Source organism: Excalfactoria chinensis, chromosome 10 (genome assembly GCF_039878825.1).
Source record: "Excalfactoria chinensis isolate bCotChi1 chromosome 10, bCotChi1.hap2, whole genome shotgun sequence".
NCBI lineage: Eukaryota > Metazoa > Chordata > Aves > Galliformes > Phasianidae > Excalfactoria > Excalfactoria chinensis.
The window spans coordinates 2,662,487-2,678,923 of NC_092834.1; the positions used below are offsets into that span (position 1 = coordinate 2,662,487).

Sequence of the window (16,437 nt, forward strand, 5' to 3'; positions counted from 1 at the left end):
AGGGGCTTCCCAAGATTACCGAGTCCGTTGTCCATCTGCCACGTGGCCTGGGGCTGTGGAACATACCCTGAGTACCTTCCTGTGTTTCACAGGGAAGCCTGAGGTAGTAGTGGGCAGTTGGTGCTGAGTCTGCAGAGCTGCTGATAAAGCAAGTTAATGCAAATAAATCAGGAGCGCACTGGAAATGGAAGGTACGGCACTCTGTGCCTGTGTTCCTCCTGCCCCGAGCTGTGCTCTGTCAGTGTTACCTTCCCAATACACAGAGAAAGCAGGTTGCACATGGCCGGGCGTGCTGTCAGCATGCTCCTGGGGAGGTAACAGAGAGCTGTGCTGTCCTGATTCGTGAGCATCCTCCTATTTAACAGAGCAGATTCGGGTTACATGGAGGAGATAAGGTTGGGGGTTGTTTGGTTTTTAAGTGACCAACGCGGTGCACGTATCGGTTGTGTCCTGAACCTGATATTGCTCTCTGGGCAGTCGAGCATCCTGGAGCTTCAGCTGGCCGAGGCCACCAGCAGGGCTGGCAGGGATGTGGTGACAGCTGAGGGTGACCAAGGAGTCCTCCTGAGGGAAGGGCAGTGCCAGGTTTCTCTATAGATATTTTCCTCTATATTTGTTCTGTTTAATGATCAAACACTCGTTTGCAGATCTTACCTTAGAAGACACAGACACACAGGCAGCTTTTTGGTGTGGGAGCACATTTCATCTGTCTGAGTCCAGACATGCACTGCAGTCCCACAGCCGTGTCCCAGTGCTGCCCCAGGCTGCAGTCATTGCACGGTCCTATTCTGTGCACTGTGACCCTGAGACTGCAGGGAGGTTTCTCTGCTTTCCTCCTGTTTTAGCATGAAACTTTAAATATGGCCCAGGTCCAAGAAACAATTGGGCCAAGCTGGCTTTGAGCCGGGGGTTTTCATGCAATATGAGGGCTGGAAATCAAATCTGGCCCGGTTTATAGATGTACATATGTTTTGTTCCGCCTCTGTTGAATGGGATCTCTGTGCTGACAATACCAAAGGGGGTCCCGAGGTGAGGGAGGCTGGTTAGAGGGAGGGGAGAAAACTGAAACCAGGAAGCAGCGGGAGAGGGGCGTTAGACATAGAAATAAAGTAAAATAGTGAAGGTCGCTCCTGCAGAGATCACAGCTGGTCGCAGAGGTGAGATGAGCTGCAGCTCTCAGCTCCCACCTTTCCTTTCTCCGAGATGCTAATCTGAGCGTGCGCCGAACTTGCTTTTTGATGAAGTCCTGAAAGTGAGTTGCCATGGGAAGAGCAATTTCCCACGTAATCTTTCCATTCAGACCCTTTGATGTGCAACCAAAGCGTGGCCGTCAGAAAATAAACACGTTTCTTTGCAGATAAGGGAAGCTGAAAACGAGGATGTGTCATTGCAAGACGGGCGGCTCGCGGCGCTCAGCCAGGATGTCACTATCACTGTGCATTAGTTACATCACCGATGATTAAGGGCCCCATCACCTCTGTTGTGAAGTCAACAGGAATGTTTCCATTGACTTCATTCTCTGTGTGCTTCTGTGGGAAGCCAGGGTCTAAACTTTTCCAATGTAACCCTACCCCTGTGAGTAAGAAATGCAGAAGACAAAGCTTTTAAAGCAATTGGATGATATTCATTACACGAAGCTGAATTAGCGTCTAACTGTCCAAGTTGGTACGCAGTTAGACCCACTTAAATGCTTTAGCATTTCCCAGGCAAAGTTAAGGTTGGATTCTTTGGAAATAGTTTTCAATTTCTGGCTTGGTGTGGTGGCCAATTCTGTACGTTTCCAATTGCAATGTGGTTTCTGCTGCCCAAACTCTGTTCTGCTTTTGGCAAGGAACCGGTGCAGGGAGGCAGCTGGTAAAGAGATGGTGATGTATTGAAGGAGAACTGCATCCTTCGCCTGGGGAGTGTCGTTACGTGTCTGCCGTGGATGTCCCAGTCTGCTTTTTATACCAGTGCTGTGCTGGTGTGACAGAGCCATCATGTTGCTGCTGCCACGTGCTGTGCTTCCCCATAGGGCACAGCCTCTGCGTTAACGTGCAGCCTGCCATCTATTTAGCCCTTGGAAGTCAGTACTTCTGAGCGTGCTTTTGAGCTTTGAGGGGGCTTGGGGGAAACGCGGTGTGGGTATGGAGCTGAATAACTCGCAGGGAACTTCTGAGGCATTCGATCCAGTTGTAGGGCCTGCTTGCCTGTCTTGGTTCTCTTTGATGTTGCTGTTAGATGGACTCTGAGCATGCTTAAGGACGCAGTGAACTTCTCTTACCCTATTATTCTTTACCAGGTGCAGCTGCAGAGTGTTCAGGTGTTCACTGTCTCAGATCTTTCTGCGTGCTGCACCAGTTGCTCGAGGTGCAGCACAAACGCCTTTGTTTGCATGGGGAAAAAAAAATAACCCTTCCAGGCATTTAAAAAGAAAATCAGTGAAGCAAATGAGGTGTGCTGTAGTTCGTTTGAGTTATCCCCGCTGGGTAGTGCTTTCTGCTTCTGTCTGTTTGCATACTCAATTAGTTCTTACTGTCTTTTTCCACCTAGAACCTGGTCCAAAAGCATTCCTGGCAAGGTTGAATTCTTCTCCAGTGAGGGTTCGGACACCTCCATCCCCATCCCCATCGTCCCACTGCCGGGTGTCGATGACTCTTACCCACCCCAGAAGAAATCTTTCATGATGCTCAAATACATGCATGACCACTACTTGGACAAATACGAATGGTTTATGAGAGCCGATGACGACGTTTACATCAAAGGGGACAAACTGGAGAACTTCCTGAGGAGTTTGAACAGCAGTGAGCCCCTCTTTCTTGGGCAGACCGGCCTGGGCACCACGGAGGAGATGGGGAAGTTGGCGCTGGAGCCGGGTGAGAACTTCTGCATGGGGGGACCCGGAGTGATCATGAGCCGGGAGGTCCTGCGGAGAATGGTGCCCCACATTGGCGAGTGCCTGCGAGAGATGTACACCACCCACGAGGACGTGGAAGTGGGAAGATGCGTGCGGCGGTTTGCGGGCGTGCAGTGCGTGTGGTCGTACGAGGTAAGACTGGGGGGCAGGGGGTGTATTTTGGGGGAGGCAGAGGCTGTAGGGCTGCACAGCAGCTGCTCCAGAGCTCACCTCCCTTTGCCACTGAATGCTTTCGATGCTCTTGTCTCTTACGTGTGTTGACCTACAAAAGACCTGCTTGAATGTGGAATTGAGGGAGCCTGAGCCCAGCTGGGCACGTTGGGATGGTGGGAGGACCCACCAAGCAGCTCCTTGGTGACAGCAGAGCCAAGACAGCGCTCTGACAGTGACAGACAGCATCTGCCCATGGCTGCAAGGTTGGCCAGCCTGCTTTTGGCAGCACTTCTTGATGCTGTGGGGGATGACCAGGGTTCTCCTGCTGGGGTCCTCAGCTCTTTGAAGTGAGCCCTGGTTGTTTACAGGCTGTTTCATTGGAAACACCTGCTGGGCTCAACCTGCATCTTCTCCTGGGGAAATGCTGGAGGGTTTCTTTGGGAAGCTGGGCTGGGAGCGCAGCAGAGGGCGAATGGTTTATCTTTATTATGCAAGCATTTATGACTGGTTTACAACTGCAGCTTTGTCCTTTTATGAGATGTGGTAAAAAGGGAGATTCTTCCATCCATCTGACAGCGGAGCCGTGGTCACGGAGGCTGCTGCTGACTCCTCTTTCACTGGCAAAGCCTCGCGTTAAACTTTGACGTGTTTACCGAGTCCTCTGCCCCCAAGAGCTCGTGCTTCATTTCAGCTCGCAGTTCGGTGACAGGAGGGCTGCTGTGGGAGGGGAAGGAGGTTTCCAGCAGCAGTAACTCACTCCTATCTTTTGTTCATAAAGGCTTTCTGGTCTGACGGTGGCTGTCCACATTCCCAGCTCACCGACCTGGCATTAGTTTGTGCGCTGCCAGCATTGTGGTTAGGCCTTCACAAGGAGTCAGTAACGTTTTTTTTTCCACAGTTTCTGGCAGCATAAAATTTTCACTTCAGTCATTCAGGATTGGAACAACTTTCGGTATGAATGCCTCTACCATGTGCTGTGTGGTACCTCCTGAAGGTCAGCGTTTCGGTCCTATTGAAACTGGCAGAGACCCCCTCAAATCCATTGCCATCAGATTTTGGGTTGAAAGAATGACAGCGTGCAGCCTCACCTCAAAAAGTGGTTTTGTTTGATCAGCTTCTGTGGGGTGACCTGCAGGGCTGGGTTCTTCCAGGTGAGCTGCCTGGAGTTGCAGTGTGTGAGCTGTGTGAGCTGCGGGGCACTCAGAAGCACTCGTGGCTGTGTGCTGCTGATGCTCAGCTGGTTCTTGGGATCACAGAGTGGCTTAAGGTGACCCTAAGGGTGATGCAGTTCCAACCCCTGCTGTGGGCTGGTTGCCCTCCACCAGCTCCAACTGCCCAGGGCCCCATCCAACATCAGCACCTCCAGGTGCCCCCAACTTCTTTCTTTGGGCCTCGCCACTCTCTGAGGCAAGTTTTGGAGAGAGGGAAGGTTTCTTTGGGTGGTGCCACTTCCACGAGGAGCAGTTCTGCTCTTGTTCAGTTGAGGCCTCAGCTTCAAACCCTGCTGACTTTTTGTGCTTTTCAACCTGGTCCTCTCACTGCCTGAACAAGCAGATGAAACATGCCCGGTACTTTATCAAAGGCAAAGCAGTGGTGGTATGAAATAGCACAGCTGTCCTAACAGCTGTGTTAGGGTAGCTGGGTGTAAAAGCGACATTTTCCATGTCTTGTCTGTTGATGAATGTCACGTAACGGGGCGCTGCAAGCACCGTGCAGTGCTATGTTATGTGGATTTCTGATGGAGCAGCTTTATCTGTGCTGGGGCTCAGCCAGCACCTTTCTCAGAATTCCCATTGAAAAGGAAGCGGCTGCAGCGTGAGGTTCCACAAACAGGGCTGTGTTGGCCTCAGAAAAACCAAACCTGAGCTGCTCCACCTTCACCTCCTGCACTGCCTCTCTGCAGCCTCACAGTGCAACAGCAGTGAGGAGCTCCGGGTCCTTGGCTGGGCTGCCCCCGGCTCTTTGGTTTCAGCCCCAGCACACGCAGGGCCCCACTGGAGCTCCCCTCGGGCGGTTTCCTTTCCTGCACTGCCCTGGCCGTGGGCACAGCGCCCGGAGTCGTTTTACTCATTGCCACGACTGTCAGTGCCCCCTTTCTCTGATTTTAGGATCCTACAATGTCCTCACTGTGCTGCTCATCTTCGCTGCCTCTTTCTCTGGTGATGTGCCCAGCCGCGCCTCCAGTCCTGGCTCTGTGTTTTTTTTCTCTGCTCTCAGCAGTCTGTCTGTAAATCTGTCTCCAAACCCTTTTTTCCCCCCCTTCCTGTGTTTCTGTTGCTTTGCTGCTCTCTGTGGTGCCTCTCAGACCGCTCCGTTAGCAGCTCTGCTTATTGCAGCTCTGCTTATTGCCCGTCGTAAAGATTTGTTGGTGCTCTTCCTGCCCTCGGGAGCTTCTCAGCAAATACAGTACAAGAATCAACACCACGGTTCTTTGGACCCTCTGCTTCACCCTGCCCGGGAAAGATGCAACAAAAGTAGTGGTGTGCTGCAGGAGAACACGGCTCAGCCTCCAGCTCTGCTCTGGGAACAGCTTGTAGCACCGGTGGGTTTTGGGCTCCTATCGGTGTGTGGCTGTGGCCCTGCGTGGGACAGGTCGAGTGAGTCATGAGTGAGACACGCATCTTAAAATGTCGAGTTCTTTACAGCAAGGATTATCATCGCTGTAAAAACAAAACCAAGGCTGCCACGGCCATCGACAAATAGCTCTAAACCTCAGCCGTCCGTAGGGTGGAGCAGCCAAAGCTATGGATACAAACCCGTAAAAAGAGCAGGGCTGTGAAATATCTGCGGAGCACAGATGGGAGCTTGATGGTTTACGAGGCGATATACAGTGCAGTCCTTTCTCTTGAAGAGGAGGGAAGGCTTGTGCTGCTCTCGCTGGGACGTGACTGTGCATTTCTAGTGAATATTGGTGCTTTGGACCCCTGGCACACTGCTGGGTGTTCTCCTCAGCAACAATTTAAGTCTCCTTCCTTCTCCCATCTCCCCCTGGCAGCAATCTGGTTGGCACTGAGCGGATGCCAGGGCTGTTCCCATGTGCTGTAGCACTGCAGAGCCGTGTGCTGCCTTCATGTCCCAGCTTTGATGGCAGGCATCTCATCTGTGTGTTAACCATCACAACAAATTGCTGATCTCGGTTTTCACTTTGAGTTTAGGATTCCTTTGAACACATCTGAGTTGTGAAACCATCCTTCTGTAGCTCAGTATCCATTCCATCTTGTTTGTTGCAACCGCTGAGCGTTGTTTCAGTATGGAGGGTTTGGTATCTTCAGCTTGAGAGTGCTGGTACCTTTAACATGAGATCTCTACCGTAGCTGCAGGAAATCAAGGTAGTGCTGGTACAGATCCAATTGTTTCTGCAGTCACGAACCCCTCTGTAAATGGCAAAGAAATATAAATTGTGACAAAGGGAGTGATCCTTGATGGGCACCAAGGAGTGGTCCAACCTCCAGGCGTTGGCTGGGGAGCAGTGGGGTGCTGGTGGCTGTGGGTGGTTGGGGGGCTCCTGGGAGGAGGGTGGGTTCGTGCTGGCATTTTGTGCTGTCTTTCATCTGCAGTAATTGAGGATAATTGCTACTCTGAAACTCACTGAAGTTAGGAAAGCCCTCGAAGTGCACGTCCTGTCTGCCAAGTACGTTGGCAGTGCCAGAACGTACTGTTTCTGGAATGGACTCTCCCCTGGGCAAAACTAAGGTTTATGGTTTTCTGTATGAATAAGAAAAAAAAAGGCAAGTCCTGCAGCTGTTGATCAGAACCCAAACGCTGGGGACAGATGCACCTCCTGCCTGCTGACCTCCAGCTCCTTTGCTTTGCCCTCCGTGAAAGGAGGAAGGAGAGCAGCCCGTTTCCAGCTGGCTGTTGCCTGGCATTGGGTGGGATGGGCAGGGATGGGCCCGGGGCTGCTGTGCTTTGGGCACTGTGGTTCTCTGTGGGCTATGCTGAGCCACAACGTTGGGTTGGTGGATCCTTGTGTTGGACTCCAGGCAGCAGACTCCTCCAGGATGAGGCTCGACACGTCTTCTTGGGAGCAGCATCCAGCTGTGCTTTTGGAATCAGGTGCTCTGATTTATATGCATTGTCCTGGCTTCAAAGCTCGTGCTCTTGTTTTCTTCTTCTTTTTCTTCTTCTTTTTCCTTTTTTAACTTCTGAAGTGCAAGTGCAGAACTTGGCAAGCCCGACAGCAGCAGAGACCTGCATCCTGCCGTGTGCATGCAGCCCCTTGAAGCTCTTCATTCAAGGAACCTACAGTACACATCACGTGTGTGAGAGAGGGAGGATACAAGCATCCCAGTGTTGTACGGTGGATGTTTATAAATGGACCCGTCATAAGCGGTGAATTTAACCTTTGAGATGCTTTGGAGATGTCTGCTTGGCTTCAGATCGAGTTAGAGGTGGGTGGCCATTGGTCCTGGGGGGGTCATGGATAGAGATTGCTCTTCATGAGGGTAACGAGCAACGGTACTGTCAGAGCATGTAGGTAAGAATAGAGAAGAGCCTTATCCAGGCAGGGGAGGTGATGCCTGGGGAGGCTGAAATGCCTGCTGATGGCACAGGGAGTCTGTGGTGTGAAGGGGGAGGCAGCGAGAGGTGACCACAGGGCCTAATTTTGGGAGCAGTGTTTGCTAAGGAGGAGGGCAGAGAGGTCACAGAAGGAGCAGAGGCAGCAGTTTGGGTTGATGAAACCAAGATGTGGGCTGGGAGGGTTCGGAATAGGAGCAGAGACCTCAGATCTGCACCCAAGTCTTGACCAAACTCTTTCACTTCAGAAAATAATTACATATTTGAGAAACAAATATCTCAGAGGGGAAAAACTGACGGCACCCGTGGATCATTTCATAGTGACCTGTGGACCTGGGCTGGTAAAGGATTTCTGTTTGTTACGTTGACCAAGAACTGCTTTGTATCATGCTCTGAGTGTTGGACCGAAGTCACCTGAGCCTGGATCTTACTGATTTCAGCTTGCCCTTGTTTTAAGAGGGGAACCCCGCGTGATTTATGCTTACATGAACCTTTGCAGGCTGTAGGTTATTGTTTGGGACTGACCCATTTTCTTGAGCCCATGGGTAGTTCATCTGTTCCCGGTTGGCTGGATGGCTTGTGGTGCCTGTGCTGAGGTTTGTTGGTGCTGTGGTGTAGACACTAAGGAAGCTTCGCTGGTGAACCCAGGAAGCAGAAGCTTTGCTTTTTTCCCCATTATTGGCTTTTTGGAGTGCAGTGGTTCTGTTAAGATGGGGATCTGCCTGCTGAGTTTGGTGGCTGCCTGGATTAGCTGTTATCTTGAGGACAAGGCTAATCCTTCATTGCATGGCGGGATAAAGAACTCAAATAAAATGCCTCGTCATCCCAGCTGCATAATTAAGGTTCATAAAAGATATCTGAGGGTTTGAGTTTGCTGGGGTTTAGCAGCCGTGGGATGGGCAGAGAGGAGGCTGTGCCCAGGAGCTTCCTGGTGTGCTTTTCCCTCCTGAAGCAGTGCAAATGCCCTCCAGGTTTGCAGGGTAGGTTCTTGCTGGAGCCATGCGGCACAGCGCTTGGATCCTTCCTTGTACCTAATGAGCTTTGTGCTGTAATCCCCGGTGAATGCCACCTGCCTGGGGCCCTTGGAAGGACACCAGTTGGTTCAGGCTGGGATGAGTGGTTTAAAAGCTATCAGCACCCCTCACCCTGGGGCAATAAACTGCTGTGTGCCGCAGTACAAACAAATTCGTTGTGAAATGCCCCAAGTGACTGGGCTGTAAAAAAAGAGAAAAGCAAATTGGCTTTCTCAGTCGAAGTGGATGCCAGGCAGCTTCAGCTGGGGCTCTTGGCATGGAGCTTTGTAGCTGGTGTATATGGAGAAGAGGGTAAGAGTGACCTGGATGTTTTGGGAGGCTGCGTGTAAATCTGGGGGGAAATGGCTGCTTTTTTCAGTCTGTTGCCACCAAGTTGTGTGAGCAGCTTAAAGCCCCAGCAGCACCGAGGTGATGGAGCCTGTAAGAAAGGGAGACAAAAGCCAGGCTTGTTTGGCTATGGGAAATACAAATGACTGCTGATGTGGGGAAGGGGCTTAATGTAAACTAACTGAGGTCACTGAAGGGATGGCACATCCAGCTCGGATGCTCTCAGCACTGGCTGCCTATAGCCAGCCGTGCTGGTGTGTTCATGTGCTTTGAAGGCTTTCCTTAATGTTTTGGGGGGAAGTAACACCCAGTGGGCTGCTGCTGTCTGTGTGACTGCTGCTTCCTGCACAGCCCTGCAGGAGATGCAGGAGGACAGATGCAGCACCAGGCTCTTGCAGCAGGGCCGTAGCTTTGCTTGGTGCCTGGTGGTTCTGCAGATGGTGCATGCGAACTGATGGCAGTGAGCAGCCCGTGCTGCAGGAGGATTAATTGTTCAGCATCTGTCTAACCTCATTTCCTGTGTAACCTCCCAGCTGAAGAGCTGCTGCTGTTGTTTTGTGTTCAAAAACCATCTGATTTGGGGGGGAAAAAAAAAACCCAAACCAACGCAGCTTTATTCTACTTTGCTGCGCCTTCCTTAATTGATCCCTGAAATGCTTAAAACATTTTAGCACTAATTTCCTGAGTTAAGAGCTTATCTGGACTCCTGGCGGTGCGAACTTTCATGGTTATCAGCTGGAGACCTCTTAAAATCTTGCCAGAAATCCTGATTGCATGAAGGGTGGGGATTATCCTCCCACATACCCAGAACAGTGTGACCTTTATGTGCCACAGAGAAGCTGGGAATGCAGTTGGAGGGGTTGGGGGACCTAACTGGTCTTGATTTCTTAAGTCTTGAAGTTGTGGGTAGAAAGCATATCTGGGCTCCTTGCATAACTGAAAGTTTAGTGCTGGTTATTTCAGGTTAGTTCACTTACGGGCAGAGTTCTGATGATGCCATTGAGTTGTCAGTGGTTGCTTGGATGCATTTTGAGCACATCCTGTTATGGTAACGAAGCAAAAGTGAAAGCTGTGACTGATTTGTGTCAGTGGGATCTTGTCCCAGTCAGCTTGGTGCTGGTGACTTGCAGTGGCAATGGAGACTTCAGAGAAAGAATGGAAGACCTGCATGCAACTTACATTGCTGTTAACGACCCTAAGTGTTTTTAAGACTTTCCCATGCTGCAAGCACTGAGCAGGAAGCCATTGCAGCGAGCTCCTTACCAACCCTAGCAGCTTTCCTGCTCCCCGGTGAGCTGTGCTGGCTGTGTGGCATGTCTTGCCCTGGCTCAGAGCACGAGCGAGATGGGCCCTGAGATGTCTGCATGGAGCTCTGGGATGCTGCTCCTAGACTTCAGAGGCATTAGCTTGGGGAGTTGTTTAGGAGAAGGTGCAATGTGTATTGAAGGGAGCATGGGTAGGATCAGGCCTGCTGGACCTAAGCTCCATCCAAGCTTCTGACTTTAATCCTTCAAACTGAATGGCTTTAGGGACTCCTGCTGAGTGCTGTATTTTTGCTTGGAGTCGCTTTTCAGAAGCATCCCATGCTCTCTGTGGATTAAACACAGGTTCTTAGGCAGACGTTAGCTCTAGCAATGAAAGGAATGGGAGCCCAAGCTTTGGGCTCAGTTCATTACAAAGCAGGGAAGCTGCCTGCGGGTCCAGAAGTGCTCCTGTCACATTCTTTGTATTGGAATAGGGAGAAGCAGCATGGCACCAGGAAACTCGCCCATAGTGGGGCTGCTGCAGCCCCGCCGAGCTCCAGCAGTGAGCTCTGAGAGGCACAAGTCTGATCCTGAAAACCCTGCTGGTGTTCACGGCTGCCACTTCAGATTGGTGCAGCTGGTTAGAGGAGCGCTCTATTCGTATTAATGAAGGTTCCTCTGCTCGCAAGCCTTCAATGGGTTTAATTACTTGGCAGTAACTTCCTTAAACCTTATTTGAATTAAAGCTAAATGTTTTGGCTGGTTATGTCACCACTGTATTAGTGAGGAATGCAGGAGAGAGTGCTAGTTTGTATTAACTGAGCTGCCTTAATCCTTTGTAACCACGCTTTGTAACGTGTGTTACTGTCTTACAGGGAGAGAAGACGTTTACCCCGAGACAGCAGAGTTCACTCCTCAGCATCTCTGTGAGAGGGGATGTTCTTTGTCCTCAGTAAGGACTGAAAAAGTCCTTAGGAAGTGAGTGTTGGTAATTAACACGGAGTGTCATTTTGCACAAGGACTGTATGGCCAGCTGCACTGTACGGCTGCATCTTAGGCCTATTTCATACATCTTTTTTCCTGCAGTCCCCCTCCTTATATGGGTGCAGAGTGTGTTAAAAACCCGACCTGACTTTTTTAGTCATTCCATAGGGCCTCCAGGGCAGATGCTTCACTAAGACCAGTGCTGTTGGACCAGAGTGACTGCAGAAGTCGTGTTTCTCGTGGTCGTGGTCCAGGCCAGCAGAAATACGCTTCCTGTGCATTGCATACCTCTGCTGCCCTGACAAGAGAGGAGTTTGTTTAACCTTTGCACAGATGATTTGTCAAGAAGCCTCACCCTTACCTTACCTTGTGTGTTTGTGTGACCTTATCGCAGCTTACAGCTGACACGTTTGGTTTTTATCCTTCTGTTGAAGATGTTTCCTAACATCTTTGGCCAAGGGGAACTAACAACTGAGAGACAATAGCAGGTTTAATCTTCATAAAGCACTGGGACTTTTGCTTCCCTGGCAATAAGAGCAAGCTGTGACTTTTCCAGGTTTTGAACAGAGCCATTTTTCTTTGACGGTTCCAAATAATCTTTTTTTATCCCCTTCTCTCTGGCTCCGTAGCACTGAAATCGTGCCGTGGTTGCTGCAGAAGCTTCTTGCAGCTGCACAGTCCTTGTTGCTGGGCCCAACTGGAAGCTGAGCCATTTCTGAGCCCATGGAATAACGTGTTGAGCTGAGCCCTGTGGTTTGCTGATGGTATCATTGCTGCTGCTTGTGCTCGTTCTGGGGAGAAACCATCCACGTGGTTTCTTATCTATTGCAGGCCAGAAACAACAGCACAGCTCCTGCAGCCTTAAGGAATTAGCCCAGTCTAGAATGGGAAACTAGGGTGAAGGTGAAAAGGATATTTGACAACGTGCAGAGATGAGGCCTAGAGATGAGGATGTCGGGTGCGTGTCTGGCTCTGGAGCAGCGTCTGGGTGACCCCGGGTTCCTCTGCAGGCGCATGGGCTGTGCCTGCTCCGTGCCATCTGCCCTCCTGCATCCCAGTGCAGAGGAAGTGTGCAGTGTGCGGCCCCGCTCGTCCCACGAGGTGGTCGAGGCTGTCTCACAGACAGAAATGCCTTGTTTCCCTCCAGTCGGCACAAAGGCTCTTTTATAGGCACTTGGCCATACATCTGCCGAGGTGCCTCAGACTGTTAGCGCCGGTTGCTGCTGTGCGAGGTGCTCCGAGACTGCGATGCACAGGGAGATGTTGTTTGCATGCTGCCTCCCTTTCCATCTGGGGACAAGGAGCTGTGCTGTGTCCTGCACTGGACAAAGCCAGCTCTGGTTGTGCTGAAGCGCTAGCTTGGAGGTTCCTGCTGTAAAGGCAGGACTGGGATCCTTCTCTTCCACACTCAGGAACTGAATTAAATGTCCGAATTCGGCAGCGTGGCTGTAGGACAATAGATTGTTCTCTGGGGAAAAATGTGTTGAATTTCTATTGCGGAGACAGACCTGGCTTGGAACACCGTGTGTGCACCAGTGGGAGGAGGACTCCATCCTTCACAAGGCACCTCACAGCTGGACAGAAGCCCCAGCTTTAGAGATGTTCAGCTTTATGCAGCCCCTGGATGACTTTCCTCCTGTCTTTCTCCTCCCCATCATCTCGCCCCATCTGCCCCAGTAATTTTTTTTCCTGCGTGTGTTTTCGTGCCGATTTCACAAAGAGACTTTTTGCTGAAACCCGTCCTGCCCAGAAATGCACGTTCATCTTTTGAAATCCAGGGGAGGGAGCAAAGGGGGAGAGCGGGCTGCCAGCTGACTGAGTCCTGGTGAGTGCTCAACCTCTGCTGTTGGTCTCCGTTGCCTTTTGGGCATCTCTTAGGTTTGCCATCTCCCCATTTCCTGTGTTTGGTTTACTGTGTTGGTTTTCCTTAACCCCACAGAGCTAGCTGACTGCTCCCCACTTCCATTCCCAAATAGCGTTCCCATGCTGTCACCGCTGACTTTTTGACTTATAGTAGAGCTTGGCTGGAAAAACATCTTTTCCACAAATTACCACCAGATAGATCTTGTGGGATAAAGGAAGAGCACAAGAGGGACGTGCCCTGATTCCCATTAAGCTCTTTTGCTTTCACAGTGACATTCTCTTGTGGATAAATGGTGAAACCTGGCAGCTGGGGGTGGCACGGGGTGACTGGGGGCAGTGCTGTGTGCCACTGGTTCTGTCCCTCGAGAGCAGCAGCCCTGCCCTGCAGCCTCGTGTGCCCGTACCTGCTCTGCTCCCTGGGGATTGTTGTGCTCTCACCACAGGTCTGCTGAGGCTTTGAAGATGCTTTTCACAAGGGGATGAGAAATTACTTTTCAGCTTAATTTTAGACTGGTTGCCGTTTCTCGAGCAAGCTTGAAGGAGGGTGGTTTTGACCTTGCTTGCAGGGAAAACTCAGAACCACCAGCTTTCCCAGGGCACTGAGGCAACTGTTACCTTGGGTCTAGAATTCTGTGCTTCAGCATCAAGGTGTCTTGCAAACCTTTCCCATGCTCTCTCATCCTGGGGTGGAAGGAGCTCACGGTGTGGGGGTGTCCACAGGAGGAGAAGTGGTGGGGCGAGGTGGGGAGCCCAGCCTGGGGTCCTGCATTCAGCCAAGCCACACGTCCCTCCCTCCTGTCCCAGTCATTTCAATTAAAATTCCACCGTCAGGGCCGAGGTGAGGGGAGGCAGGAGCCGACTTGTTTACAGGGAGAAGTGAATTTTCTGCCAGAATGAGCCTTTTCCCAGGGTGAGCTCAGGAAGTGCCCCCTCCCCACAAGGATGGTGCAGAAAAGCCACAGGTAGAAATTGCAAAAAGTAATCAGCATTGTTTGCTTCGATTCCCAGAGGGCATCAAAGAGTGAACGGATTGAAGTGGAAGCGAGGAGCCCTGCAGGGACAAAGCTGCAGTTCTCCTGCAGCCCTTCTGAACTGCAGCCCAGAGCACTCATTGGAGGCAATTAGTTAATGAAGATGAGGGGTGCTGATGGGACTCACTGCTGGCATCGGGGAGCAGCACGAAGCAGTGGGGAAAAACCTCCTGGAGGTGAAAGGTGGCCAGAGCAAGAGTGAAACCCAGTGGGGTCTTGTTAGCGTGTGGAGTCCAAGTAATTCCAAATATTCTAAACAGAGGTCCCATGAGCAGAGATACGAGGGAACCAAATTCTTTCGGCGTTTGCAATATCAGGCTGACTAAAAGAGCTGCTCTTGTGCAATGCTTTGCCGCACGATTACTGAGCAGATGTTGCTGCTTTTGTAACTGCTGCTCAGTGTTCCTGGTCTGTCTGCCTATATGTAAACCGAGTGGCCCGTTAGAGCTGCTTGTGTTCACAGTAATGAAAGGTGAGGTTGGAAGTGCTGAAGGATAAGCTATCTCTTGCAGTTACTGAAGGTACTGTCTCCTTATGGAGCGTGAGGACAGCACCTTAAATGCACTTAACTTTGGTTGCAGGCAGCCTTTTTAATAAGGGGGCTGGGCATGTGATGGGGAAGGCAGAGGAGAACCGAGATGCCCTTTCAGAAGGGAAATTGGCCTAAAATAAGTAAACAATAAAATGTTACAAGGTGCAACAACCTGCTGTTTTCCCTGGCTCTCACTGTGACGCAGCTTTAATCCTTAAAGCTGGAATCATATCTGATGGGTTACAATAATCTTATTTTTTTTAGACGTAGAACTCCCCAGTGCCTGTCTCCCCCAGGCAAGGAGGGATACCTGCCAAGCAAGCAATGCACTCTGAAACTCAGCTGCTTTGGCATGGCAGCAAAACCATCCTGCACTAATGTGACGAGTGTGATGCTGATGGGATGTGTTCTGGCACGGCATCCGAGTGAAATCTAAGTGGGAACACTCAGGCACCTGACTGGTGGCCAGCACAGAAAAAAGCCCCGGGCAGGCTGCATTGTAGCTGGTATAATTTCATGCCTGGTTACCATGCAAAATAGTCAACAACTCATCCAAAAAAGAGGTTTGAGAGTGTCTTCTGAGAGCATGTTTTCTTCCTGTCCAAGCAGGGAGCGTGCAGGGAAGAGCAGTGCCTTGGATTTTGTTTTCTTTGGGAGCCAATATAACACCACTGGTTGTCTTTGTGCCTTTGCGTGATGGGGCAAAACAGCCAGATCCAGCTTGGGGTTGGTGCCAGTTTCATCAATATGATGATTATATGCAAAAGAAAAGACCAGTGGTGGTTCTTGTGGTGTTTCAGTGGTGAATAGCAGTGAAGCACGGCCATCTCTTAGTGTTGTGCTTGGTCTCCCCCAAGTGCTGCAGATTGTGATGGGCAGCACCCCCTATTCATGCAACCCTGCGTGCCCACGCACACTGTGGTTAGCTAAAGCAAATGCTCATCTTTGGATGTGCTGGACTATAACGATCTCTGTAAAATATTCCAGGCTCTGTTCCTGAGCACTGCTGCTTGGATGATGCTATTGTGTCGGTTTTGTATTTTTTTTATCTTTATTTTTTTAAAGCCTTCAAATGTGTTGTAGAGTCCTGCAGTCCTTTCCGCGTCCGCCTTTGTGAATCAGACCGCAGCTATAACTCTGCGACTTGGAAATATCCCTCCAAACCCAGTCCTGCATCTCCCACCAGACAATAACGAGCGCTGAAAGCTGAACGGAGCCCATTGATATGTTGATGATCGGTATTTTTTTCGTTCTGATTAGCATTCAACCTGTGTCTTCTATAACATTTCAAACAGACCATGGGATTGTCCATTCTTCTTAGATCCAGTTGCCCAGTGGATTTGAGCCTATCCTGCCAGGAAGGATGCTGGCACTGCCTCCTGTTTGGGCCGCTGGCTCATGGTGCTGCGGTCAGAGGTAGATATGATCCAATTTGGGTTGTTTTCAGCTCCCCAAGAGTGATCTGCTGGGCTGACAGCAGAGTTGTGCTGTGCCTGACCTCATGTGATGTGAGGTTTGTAATCCCCGTGCCCATGCAGAGAGCTTGGAGGGCAGCAGCTCCCTGTTCCTTGAGGCAGCCAAGGCTGGGAGCTTCCCAGTGCTCCCCATGGGCACAGCGCACGACCTAGGCTTTTTTCATGTCCTTTCTTCAAACTGATTTCTAGGCAACGCTCCATGAAGTGATCTTTGTTAGGGCTGGCTACAGCATCCCCTCTCCAGCAGATACTTTATCATGGTTCCATGCCCTGGGTGGCGTGTTACAGTAGCAGAGTTGTTACTTACAGCCCCAGGAAGCCCTGCTGTGAGCTCCTTGGAGCAGCTCGGTGCTAAACCTGCTGCTGAAGCCCTTCTGGGG

General features: G+C 50.8%; 1 protein-coding gene across 1 annotated transcript in view; it reads left to right on the plus strand.

Moving 5' to 3' along the window:
* CHSY1 (chondroitin sulfate synthase 1) overlaps nucleotides 1-16,437 on the plus strand; it is a 57,643-nt gene that overhangs the window by 3,379 nt on the left and 37,827 nt on the right. The window contains exon 2 of the mRNA XM_072345408.1: nucleotides 2,533-3,028. Within this exon, the coding sequence (XP_072201509.1) occupies nucleotides 2,533-3,028 (496 nt within the window). The remainder of the gene's footprint in view (nucleotides 1-2,532; nucleotides 3,029-16,437) is intronic.